This window comes from Halichoerus grypus, chromosome 9 (genome assembly GCF_964656455.1).
Source record: "Halichoerus grypus chromosome 9, mHalGry1.hap1.1, whole genome shotgun sequence".
Lineage (NCBI taxonomy): Eukaryota > Metazoa > Chordata > Mammalia > Carnivora > Phocidae > Halichoerus > Halichoerus grypus.
In genome coordinates this window covers 51,892,528-51,904,735 of record NC_135720.1, presented here as the reverse complement: position 1 = coordinate 51,904,735, position 12,208 = coordinate 51,892,528, and the positions used below count along the sequence as shown (strand labels likewise).

General features: G+C 42.9%; 1 protein-coding gene across 2 annotated transcripts in view; it reads left to right on the top strand.

The window, feature by feature from the left end:
- Window positions 1-12,208, top strand: part of AFG1L (AFG1 like ATPase) — a 239,814-nt gene that overhangs the window by 217,946 nt on the left and 9,660 nt on the right. For both annotated transcript variants that reach the window (XM_078054909.1, XM_078054910.1), the window contains exons 12-13: window positions 7,142-7,282; window positions 10,388-10,501. In XM_078054909.1, coding sequence (XP_077911035.1) covers window positions 7,142-7,282; window positions 10,388-10,501 — 255 coding nt within the window. The remainder of the gene's footprint in view (window positions 1-7,141; window positions 7,283-10,387; window positions 10,502-12,208) is intronic.

Here is a 12,208-nt window from a genome sequence, read left to right as displayed (position 1 = left end):
CCTGCATCCTTGCCAACATTTGTCGTTTCCTGACTTGTTAATTTTAGCCATTCTGACTGGTGTGAGTTAGTATCTCATTGTGGTTTTGATTTGTATTTCCCTGATGCCGAGTGATGTGGAGCATTATTTCATGTGTCTGTAGGCCATTTGTATGTTTTCTTTGGAGAAATGTCTGTTCATGTCTTCTGCCCATTTCTTGATTGGGTTTTTTGTTTTTGGGGTGTTGAGTTTAATAAGTTCCTTATAGATCTTTATAGATCCTTATCTGATATATCATTTACAAATATCTTCTCCCATTCCGTAGATTGTCTTTTAGTTTTGTTGACTGTTTCCTTTGCTGTGCAAAACTTTTTATCTTTTTTTTTTTAAGATTTTATTTTATTTATTTGAGAGAGAGAGTGAGAGAGAGAGCACAAGACGGGGTAGGGTCAGAGGGAGAAGCAGACTCCCCGCTGAGCAGGGAGCCCGATGCGGGACTCGATCCTGGGACTCCCGGCAGTCACTTAACCAACTGAGCCACACAGGCACCCCAAAAGCTTTTTATCTCGATGAAGTCTCAATAGTTTATTTTTGCTTTTGTTTCCCTTGCCTTTGGAGATGTGTCTAGCAAGAAGTTGCTGCGGCCAAAGGAATATGATAATAAAAATTTTTAATGATAATCTGAAGAAAATTTGAAGAGAAATTTTTGATAGTTACCGTCTTGTGTGAACAAGAATCCTATACACATAGGAATGTCAGAAGGTCTTCCATGTCCAATAATGGTGAACTCCATCATTAGGACAATGAAGGAAGATGGATGAAATCAAAATTAGTGTAGGCTAATATGTATTTCTCGCTCATATCACCGTCCAGTATAGGTTGGCCAGGTCACTGCTTATGCCGTCCTTCTTAGAACCAGGCTTTGTACCTGTTGTGCTTCTAGCCCTCTTTCAAGTCTTCAGAGCCCATCTGTTCAGCCTGCAGATGAGTAAAGGAAGTGAGGATTCTGTGGGCCAGATCAGGAAGCCATGCTGTTCACTTTTTCTCACATTCCACTGGCCTGCACCTGATCACATGGCCACAACTAAACACAAGAGTATGAGGAATATAGTCTAGCTGTGTGCCCAGGAAGGTGAGGAAGACATGGATAGTGGTGAGTGCTAGCAATCTTTAAAAAAATGAGCCTTTAGCAGCCTCACTGGGTCAGTGGGACAAAAGTCAGAGTTTAGGGCCAGTCCAGGATGGGAACCCAGTAAACTGTCCCCCACTTTGGATGGAGCCCCGAAGGACTGCATGCTAGGAATAAGTGTGAGCCAGAAGTCAACCAGCTCTCTAATGGACTTCAGTCAAATTCAGTGAGCTGAGTAACTTAGAGTACTTCAAGCCTTGAACTTGAATTTTTTTCTACAAGTATTCTTTTTTTCAAAGATAAAATCCAATACACAAAGATAACCAAACATATGAGGAGACAAGACACTGTGGATGTGAACAAGCAAAAAGAACAAACGATAAAATTAGGAACTCCAGGTATTGGAATTATGAGTCCATATTTTAAACAACTAAGCTTACATATTCAGAGAGGGTTTTGTTTTTTGTTTTTTTGTTTTTTGTTTTAAAGACAGGCTTGGAAATTTAAGTGTAGGGGTCTAGAGACTATAAAGTGAGATATATCAGCTTTGGAAAAGAATCAATAGAAATTCTAGACCTGTAAAGCACAATAACCAAAATAACTCAATGGATGAGTTTAAGAGCAGATAAACCACAGCTAAGGAGAAATACAGTGGACTTTAGAATATAGGTCAGAGGAAAGTGTCCACAATGAATCGTGAAGAAGTGAAAAAAGGAAAATAGGAAATAAAGGATAAAAGCAATGGAGAATATGCAGCTTAACCTAGGTTCCCTCAGAGAGCCGGAAGGGGGAGAGAGACGGAGAATGGAGCAGAGGCAGTGTACATATACAGACAGCCTGGGGACTGTCCGACATTGTGGAGAAAAGGATACGGACAGCACACTAGTTAGTCATCCGGCTTGCATGGGGAAAATGTGCTCAGGTTAAGACATGATATAAATGGGAGTATATCTACCTGCCTGTGACGTCACTACGCCTTTGATCTGGGGAAGTCTGGTGCTTGGCTGTAAGAGCTAACCGTGAACTACTGGAGGATGCTGCCATCCACCTCATCCCCTCTCTCTCTTGCTCCCCTAGTGTGGAGCAGCATGAGCTGAACATAACTGTGTAACTGAAGTCAAATTTTACCCCAAATATGAAATCCTTTTTGCTTTTGTCACACTGTAAAGGAGAAAATATATGTTCAGCCTTAGGTTTTATTTTCTTTTTAAATGTCCCTGAAAAAATTCCACTTCTATAGCTTAAGAAAACCTTGGGGGAAAAAATGTCCATGACACAACTCATGTTATGATCTCATACATGTGAGGTAAGTGATAAGATGCCCATTATAAAAATGACCCGCCCAAAAAAGCATTATTGTTTTTGCTGCTTAAAAGTAAGTAACACAAGTTCATGGGGCGGGGAGCAGTGGGGAATCAAAAAAGTACAACAAAAAACCAAAATTCATCTTTTATTCCACCACCTAAAGGTAACTGCTGTTAACATTTTGGTCTATATCTTCCTAGACTTTTCCTACGTACATACTAGGTTATACAACAAAGGCTTGCCTTGGGAGTGGGGAGTTTGAGCCAACTAAGAAAGAGTGGGATTTTTTTTTTTTTTTTTTTTGGTAGGTGGTTCAATTGTTTTTGGAGACAAATGGATATAAAAGAAGGAATAAGCCTGCTCCTCGGGCTATGTTGTATTTTATGCATCATTCATTCACTAATTCATTCCGTAAAGATGAAGCCCTTCCAATGTGCCATGTGCTGGGGTAGGGGCTGTTCGTTCTGTGGGCCTGGGGCCCTCCCCCACATGTGGTGCTAATGGTATTACCAAAAAAGTGGGAGGGGGAGGGCCTGAGACAGACGCTGTTTTTGTCATCTATAAATGACTTCATGGAGGGCTAAGGTGCCTGGCTGGCAGATATTTTGGTGGACCGGAGACAGCAGGAAGGAGCAGAGGAAACAGCTTTTACCTCCTGAGTTCAAAGGCAGAAGCAGACTGGAGTCAGCCAAATCGTTCACTTGTTTAGGCTGCCTGGCCTCATGAGCTCAGCAAAAGGTTATTTGATAGTTAATAAAAAAATAGCTACTGTTCATTAAGTATCTATCTGTTGTATGCCAAATAGGTACTATGCATATATCATTTCATTTGCTTTTCACGTAAACTCTGTAAATAGCATTTATTGAGCCCTTACTGTGTGACGGCCACTACTATAAGATTTTACATGCAGTCAGTACAGCGAGGCCTCAGGACAAACCTGAGACATGTCCTGCCATGATCCCCCGTTTACAGATGAGGAAATGGAGGTTCAGAGGGATTGCTCAAGGTCACATGACTGGAAGTGACAGACCAATGAGTCCAAAGTGTCTTAACATGGTTTTTGCCCACAGTTGTTTGACTTATTTATGTAATGAAAAATAGCACTTCTGAGTAATAAGGAAACCCCCAATCTCTCACCAGAATCAGTCCTGAAAATTTGTCACTTCTTGGATACTTCAACATCAAAGCCAGTATAAGAAAACACTCTTTTAGATACCTTCTAAAAACTTCATATTTTAAATTAATACAATCTTATTGGAGCTGATTTCCTTGAAGATGTCCTTCAATTAATACACTTCATTCTTCCTATGTTTTTTTAAAAGATTTATTTATTCTAGGAGTGTAAGGGGCAGAGGGAGAGGGAGAGAGTCTTAAGCAAACTCCTTGCTGAGTACGGAGCCCCAGCAGGGGCTCGATCTCATGACCTTGAGATCACGACTGAGCTGAAATCAAGAATCGGATGCTTAACTGACTGCACCACCCAGTTGCCCCCATTCTTCTTATGTTTTTAAAGAAAAAAGTAATATCGTTATCTTTTTTTGTGGCTTAAATTGGGATTTCTTTGGCAATGAATAACATTTCTTAGTTTTAATGGCCTTTTTTTTTGTGGTGGTAAAATAATACATGATGTAAAATTTGCCATTTTAACCATTTTTAAGTGTACAGTTCTGTGGCATTAAGTACATTCACATTGTTGTGCAACCATCACCACTGTCCATTTCTAGAAATCTCTTCATCCCAAAGTGAAACTCGGGATCCATTAAGAACAGTAACCCCTCATTGCCTCCCATCACCATTGTTTTTAAAGGAGATAGATAACTATATAAAGCTTAATTTTCTTTACGTGAATGAGCACATAATTGTTTTAGGGATGCGAAGGAAGGGGATATTTGCTAATATAACGGCAAATGCAGAACCTACTGACAAAGGTATATAATTTGTAAAAATAGCTGAGTGGGCAGAATCCTGATTTTCAGTTGCCCCAGGCACTTCAGGGCGCTCCTGATGATGATTTTCCTTGGGCATGTAGTTATACTGATAGAAATCACATCCGTGCATAAAGAACGAGTTTAATTATACATAACTACATACCTAAGATGAGCTTTTACATTTTTTTTACATATACTTTATGATTTACAAAAGATGAGACACTAAATTCTAACTGATCTCAAAAACATGGTGTGTGTCACCCTCAGAGCCTGAGTGTCTTATTGTAGGAGTTTTGCTTTTTATCCAAAGAGGCTGTATCTTGCCCCCCCCCCCCCCCCGCCGTAGGGAGTTGTCTTCTTTACGTGGGATCCCACAGTCTCCGTTGGTCCCTGCTGTGACCCTGAGGACTGGCAGATGCACAAAGACTGATTCAGGGTTTTGGATATAGCCGGTGGTGGAACAAAACTAACTGGTCCTATTGAGAATGACACTTCTTTACGTTCTCAACTTGTCAGTATTGAGCCTAATCCTAATCCTTTGGGCTCAAAATAATCTAAATAAAAAGCAGCCAAAGTGATATGGGTGTAATGTGTGCCCTAGGCACTGTGCTAAAGGCTTTACACATATTCTTTCGTGTAATCGTCACCATCCTGTGAGCTAGGAATCAAACTCCCGTTTTATAGATAGGGAAACTAAAGGAAGAGAAAGATGATGTGAGGGGCGCCTGGGTGGCTCAGTCGTTAAGCGTCTGCCTTCGGCTCAGGTCATGATCCCAGGGTCCTGGGATCGAGCCCCGCATCGGGCTCCCTGCTCCGTGGGAAGCCTGTTTCTCCCTCTCCCTCTCCCCCTGCTTGTGATCCTGCTCTCACTGTGTCTCTCTCTGTCAAATAAATAAATAAAATCTTTAAAAAAAAAAAAAAAAAAAAAAAAAGAAAGATGATGTGACTTGCCAAAGGTACCATTAATAAGTAACAGACTGAGGATTCACTCCTGGTCCGTAACAGGCCTAACAGGAGCGTTCCCTCGTAAGAGAGCCAAGGTTAAACAGACAAACCAACAAACCCCACACTCCAGTCCCTGTGTGGCCCAGTGAGTGGGAGAGTCTCAGGTAAGGCCAGGCACCGGGTCTGGAGGTAAAGGCTGACCAGCCAGGGGAGGGAAGGGGGAAAGCAAGAGTCCCCTCTTCCAGCCCCATTTGTTACCTGGTGGGTGAGAGGAGATGGGAGGAAGGGACATCTCTAAGCAGATGTACAAAGAAGCTGGGTTATTCTTTGTGCTCGCTCCCGTTTCCTACCCTTTGCCCAGGGTCGCATAACTGCTGCATCCTTCTTAGAGCTGCTCTCCCTTGAGGGAACCACTCCCCCAGAGCTTCACTCTCTGATTTACTCACCTCCCCACACCTCCATGAGAAGTCTCTTTTCCTGAGTGTGACTGGTTTCAGCTGGTTGTTAGGAGACTGTAGGCTTAAATGGATGGGCTCTGAAGTGGGGATGATGGTCTCCCTTCCTCACAAATCCCTAATTCTCCCAGGAACTTAGCCATATCTACATTTCTGGAAGAAGTTTTGATGCAAATGACTCCCCAGGTGAGGGAGACATTTCTGGACAGGGAGGAGTATTGACAGATTCTGCCAGAAATTGAGGAGGCTCAGCCATCTGTGTCCCAGGGATGGGTCCTGGTGATCCAGGAGCTTTCAGAGGTACCTCAGAGTAGCTCCTGGCCCACTCAGGCCCCGGTCTCGTCCACACTCTAGCAGGGCCAGAAACATCATCCACATGCAACTTAAAATGAAGAGAGGTAATGCTTGCTGGGAATGTTCCTAACCCCAAAGAATGTGTTTGCAGATAGTTTTCATAATTTTCATGAGTTAAATTCATGTTTCAGGGACAAGTGCCTTACATCGTAGGTGGCACCTTTGTGGATAGTTTTGTGAACCTTGAGTGTTGTACCCTCCTCACATCAAGAGGGAGAATGCTGCACCAAATTATGCTCAGGTCTCTGTCTGCTTCTGGTCATTAAACCCTCTGGTATTTCCTACAGAAGTTAGCCATCCATGTTCACTACATTGTACCTGAACAACTGTAGTTCACATTGAATGAAAAAGATTTTCTGATGAGTTCATACTGAAACATAGTCTTTATTTCAAAATGGTGACAGGAGAGTTGGCATGCCATTATAAGATGGCTCCATTTAACAGTAGTGACAGTTTGCAGTTGAGCCATAGGAAGGATTGGGGAAATGTTTACAGTTATGTCATATAAATTAAAAAATGTCTGGGTTTAGGACAGGGACCTACAGGGACCTACAAGGTATCAACTGAAGTGGCTCGAGATACTCTGTCACTCCCCACCACACTCGTCTTCTCTCTCTCTTTTTTTTAACATTATTATTATTTTTTTTTAGATTTATTTATTTGAGAGAGTGAGAGAGAGTGAGAGCACGAGAGAGAGCACAAGCAGGGCAGAGGGAGAGGGAGAAGCAGGCTCCCCGCTGAGCAATGAGCCTGATGTGGGGCTTGATCCCAGGACCCTGGGATCATGACCTGAGCTGAAGGCAGATGCTTAACTGCCTGAGCCACCTAGGCACCCCTCGTCTTCTCTCTTGTCCCTTTTCTACATCACTATTACAATTACAGTAGACACCATCCTTAGCCCACAGTGAAAACACTGCTCCATTTGGTCAAGTTACCCCAAAGCTGCCACCTAGATCAGACCATGACCAGAAAAAGAGGTGTTTTCAAATTCAGGGCCACCGGAATTGGCTTCAGTTTTCTAGTCTTTATTTTCATTTTAATTACAGCCACTTGGAGCCAGTGACTATCTGGAACTGTCAAAGAATTTTGATACAATATTCCTACGAAACATTCCACAATTTACGCTTGCAAAGAGGACGCAAGCTCGAAGATTCATAACCCTCATTGATAACTTCTATGATTTCAAGGTAAGGATGTAGTGTGTTTTCTCAAGACTAAACATTTTGGACTGTGGAGTCAGATTGCCTGGGCTGGAATCCTGGTTTATTCTCTGGGCCTCAGTGTCCTCATCTACAAATTGGGGAAAATAGTATTTCCTTCAGAGCATTGTTGAGGGCAAAATAAGCTAATCCATGAAAAGCACTGAAAGTGAAGCTTGGCACAAGCCAAATGCTGTATACATAGTATCAGTGATAGCAGTAAAATCGTAGTATTGTAAGGCTTCCATCAGAAGACCTTGCGATATCAACCACGCCATCACCAGACCTAGCGTGTGTGCACTATGATGATGTACAGCGGAACGCCTTACCCACACTGAGTGCTCAGTCAATTCATGAGTTGCATGAATGCATGATTGGATGGAAAAAATAATGAATGAACAAATGAATGAGTGACTAGAGACCCTCCTCAGTATTGGAGCTCTCTCTCCCTGTGACCCAGAAACCCTCGTAACTAGCATTGCATCATTGTTTGTTGGTTTTACCCATGTGTTTTAGGGTGAGTTACGGAGCCCGTGTCCATTCATCAAAGGCAGAACAGCCCACTGATTAAAGAGTGGGCCTCGGGGCCAGGCTGTCCGCCTTGAGGACCAGCTTAATCTCTCGAGCTGCAGTTGCCTTCTGTAGAAAAAAGAGGGGGGAATAATGGTACTTATTCTATATGGTTGTTGCAAGGATTAAATGAACACATAAGGCACTTAGAACATTGTGCGGCATAGAGTCAGATTTCAGTGAAGGTGAGCCACTATTTATAGTATATATCTGTGGGGTGCTTGGGTGGCTCAGTTGGTTGAGCATCAAATTCTTGGTTTCGGTTCAGGTCGTGATCTCAGGGTCGAGAGATCAAGCCCCACATCAGGCACCAGCTTCAGCACGGAGTCTGCTTGAGGTCCTCCCTCTCCCTCTGCCCCTCCCCCCCGTGCTCAAGCTCTCTCTCTCATAAATCAATAAATCTTTTAAAAAAATAGTATATATCTGTAAATACATATTTATAGTAAAAGCATAAGTACAACTTCAAAATAGAGTTAAGTATCATTTTACTGTTAGATATAATTTTTCTCCTTATTGTACAGAAATAGAGCAGTGATTCTAAAATTGAAGGGATCTTGAGGGGAGGAGGAAAGTACCAGAATCCACTGGGAGGAAGAGATGAAATTTTAATGTTTCTTTTTTTCATTCATTCAACAACCTTTCTCATACCAAGTGCAGTGCTAAATATTAGAAATTCAACGACAGGCAAAGCCAGATCTGGTGCCAGCCTTCATAGAACTTAGAGTCTGGTGTCAGAGAAGCACTAATCAAATATCCACAGAACTGAATGTAAAGTCGCCCCTCAGCGCTGGTCTCTTGGAAGGCTTGAGAGAGGAGTATGGTGCCATGAGGGTCTGGGGGAGAGTAGATTGATCTCTGTGGGGGTGGGGGTGGGCCTAGGGAAGTCCTGCTGAGGACGGCCTACATCAGAATCCCCTGGGCTACCTAAGATCCATGTTCCAGAGCCCACCCCACCCCAGCCCAGTAAATGAACCCTCATCCTAGAGGATGGACGTGAAAACCTGCATGTTTGCAAGCCACTCAACTGTTGCTTGTAAGCGTTGAGAAGTGATGCCTAAACGCCAATGCAGGGGGGACGTTTGTAGCAAAGGCCCTGGGGCGGGCCTGAGCGCAAAGGGCAGCTGGCTTGGCTCAGGTGCAGTGCTGAGAGGAACCTGCCATAGTGAGTGACATCCAAATGTGGCACATGCTCCCAGGGGGCCAGCGTTCATGTGCCGGCCTCTGGATGGCAGGGAGCTGAGAACACCAGAGCAAGGGGATCAAGTCCCGTCACTTACCAGACACTGCTCTGAAATACTCATGTTGGGTCCGGAATGAAGGGAATGAGCCTGGAGGTGGCCCTCTGTTTTTAGAGGGCTAATGCTTCAAGAAAAAAGTGGTAGAGGGGCTTTAGTAGGTGGTTCTTAGAGTGGGAGGATTGATAAACTCTTACTTGTCTACATGGCAGCTAGGAATACCTTAAAGAAAACATACGGTCCCCAGCCCTCTGTCCTACCCCCAGTCCTATCTTATCCCCACTGTTTCACTTCTTAGTTAATGGGAAGGAAGAGTTCTGTGGCGATATGATGGAATACCAGAACCACTCTCCTAACATTTGCTTTAACTATATCACACATTTAGAGTTTGTGTTCTTTGTTTAAAGACTAGTTGAAATTATCTTATTTCAGAAATTGGGAGCATTAAACAGGCATTAGTCTAGAATGTATTCATGGAAATTGGTGAAATCAGAGTATTCATATCTAAATAATGAAAAAAGTGTCATTTGTGATTAAAAGAAATGTATAAGAGGAGGTAGAAGGCCATTCAGATATGGAAAAACTATTCCCAGATGTCATACATTATTTTAAGGTATTGGCATCGTTGTTTAATGATGTTTAAAGGGTAGCTGTGAATCCTGAAAACAAATTCAGGACTTTTTAAACAACAAGAAGAGTATGTTTTGTATTTAAACTGGTGGACATAAAATTTATAAAGATTTTTATAAAAGGTATTTCCAGTATATGATCACATATGCACATTCACTCAAACACTTGTGTAATCAAGAAATATTAATGTCAAGCTTAGTCTTTTTGAAGAATGCCTTGGTAGGATGCTGATATAAATGTGGGTTCTAGAAATTCAGGGTCTAATTAGAGTAGTGATGCACTGAACTTACCAGAGGTGGTAACCTCTTTGCAGTGCATGAAAAGTACCCCCGCATGCACGGGCCCAAAACAGCCAGGTGTAAATGTCAGCCTCGGGGTGTAATGGAAAGACCACTGGACTTCGAACTGGGAGACCTGAGCTGGCCTCATGAACTGAGACCTCTCCAGGCCTAAAGTCACCCAATAAAACCTTTGCTCCCTACTTTATAGGATGTTACAAGCTGTGTGGAAATATTTTGAAAAGCACTCTGCAGCTTAAAAATATCACACAAACTAGCTCCCTGTGATGACAAACAGATTTTATTTTGTGCGATATTTGTTCCACCTTGAACTTGTGAAATGTAAGGAGTACTACCATTCACTCATCTTCCTCTTTCAGGTGCGCATCATTTGCTCAGCATCGACTCCTCTAGCAAGCTTATTTTTGCATCAACATCATGACAGTGAGTTGGAGCAAAGCAGAATACTGATGGATGATTTGGGGCTGAGCCAGGTAGGCAATATTAACATAATCTCTTTTTATTATAAAACGGCCTAATTGTTTTTGGTTTTATACGTGGCTACATTTTGAAGAAGGAATGCAGTATGTATTTAACCATTGATTTGCTGCTCCTTTTAAAGCCAAGAGAGCAGCCTTTTTCTCTGTATCACTAAATGTAAAGAATATAGTCTTAGGGTAGAAGGAATCTTCATGATCTGTTTTTGCATATAATGAAAACAAAAACCAGAGGGGTGGACCAGTGGGCCTGTGGTCACACAGCTGACTAATGGCAGGCCAGAGCTGGACACCAGGACACCCGTGTCTGGTTCTGGGCTCATTCTGCTACACCATGCTGCCTGTTCTAGGTACTCTTCATGTCTCCTGGATTTGTAGAGCGTGAGATACAGTATCCAAGCATGTGGGCTGGCTATCCCAGGACCAGGGAGTGCCTGGGGCCCTTGGCTTACAAAGGAATCCATTATTCATCTGCCAGCCCCATTCTATAAACATTTCAGGAGCACCTGTGGTGCAGTGCTCTAGGGACACTGGAAAACGAGCCAGTGCTGGCCCAGTTCTCCTGGAGCTTGGGGTCTGGTGATTTGCTCCAGGCCAACTGGAAGTGATTTTACATTTCCTTCTTCTGTATGAACATGGCAGGATATATTGCTCAACAGTTGAAATATTAGTCAAAATTTTAAAGCTATCCATAAACACTTACCTCCAGAATGAGGGGAGCCCCATTCTTCCAACCCCAGAAATGAAAGGCCATTTGGAATGAGGAAATAGTTCCTTAGTGACCCGAGTAGAAATTATGCATTCTTAGGAGTTTGGGGGAAATGAGGCCTATAATACATTAGAAAGTGAACTTTCCAAATATGACTACTTAAACCTATGTGTAGAAATAAATAGTTGCTTATAAACTCATATGCTGGGAACCTTCAAAATGGTGGTTTCTCTAAGAGCAATACATCTGTCCAAATAATGTATTTTACTGTTTGAAAAAATATACTTGAGGGGCTATATCATTTGTTTCTAAAGTTCCTTAAATCATTGGTTCTTCAATTTTTCTCCATAAGATCAGGGTTCAGATATAGGGTCAAGCAAGCTCAGCATGCGGGGCTAACATTATATGAAGAAATGAGGGCTCATGACCACAGGGTCATGTGGTTTTGCAGTGGGTCAGCGGGAATGCATGGACTAAGGAGTCCAGAAGTTTTCTCTGAGGAAGTGTGATAGCAAACCCCTAAGGAAAGAGACACAATTTTTACTGGCCACAAGCCCATGTTGGTGTCACCAGTCCCAGGCTGTTTGCTGGCCTCACAGAGGGATTCCCAAACTTAACCCTGGTTAAGTAGCTCAAGACCCAAGGCAGCTCTGCCTTCCCAAAGTAGGCTCGCAGGCCAGATCTCTAGGTCCACAGGAGACCTCTCTGTCAGCCGGTGCAGAAAAGGCTCTGCGGAGGCTTGTCCTCAGGGCCTCCTGTGGGGCACATGGCACCGCCCATGGTGCTCTGGAGGAGGGTGTCAGCCTCTTCCTAACTTGCCTGAACTGCTGGGGTTTTTTTGGTGTTACTTATTTCTGGCGTACATTTTTGGAGAAAGAATTCTTTTTCTGACATTGTCTTTCCTTTAGGTTTTGCAGAAAATTTCCATCCTGCAAAAACTTTCTTCATGCAAAAATCTTCATATTTGGATTTTGGGGCATTGGTTCAGCTTTAAT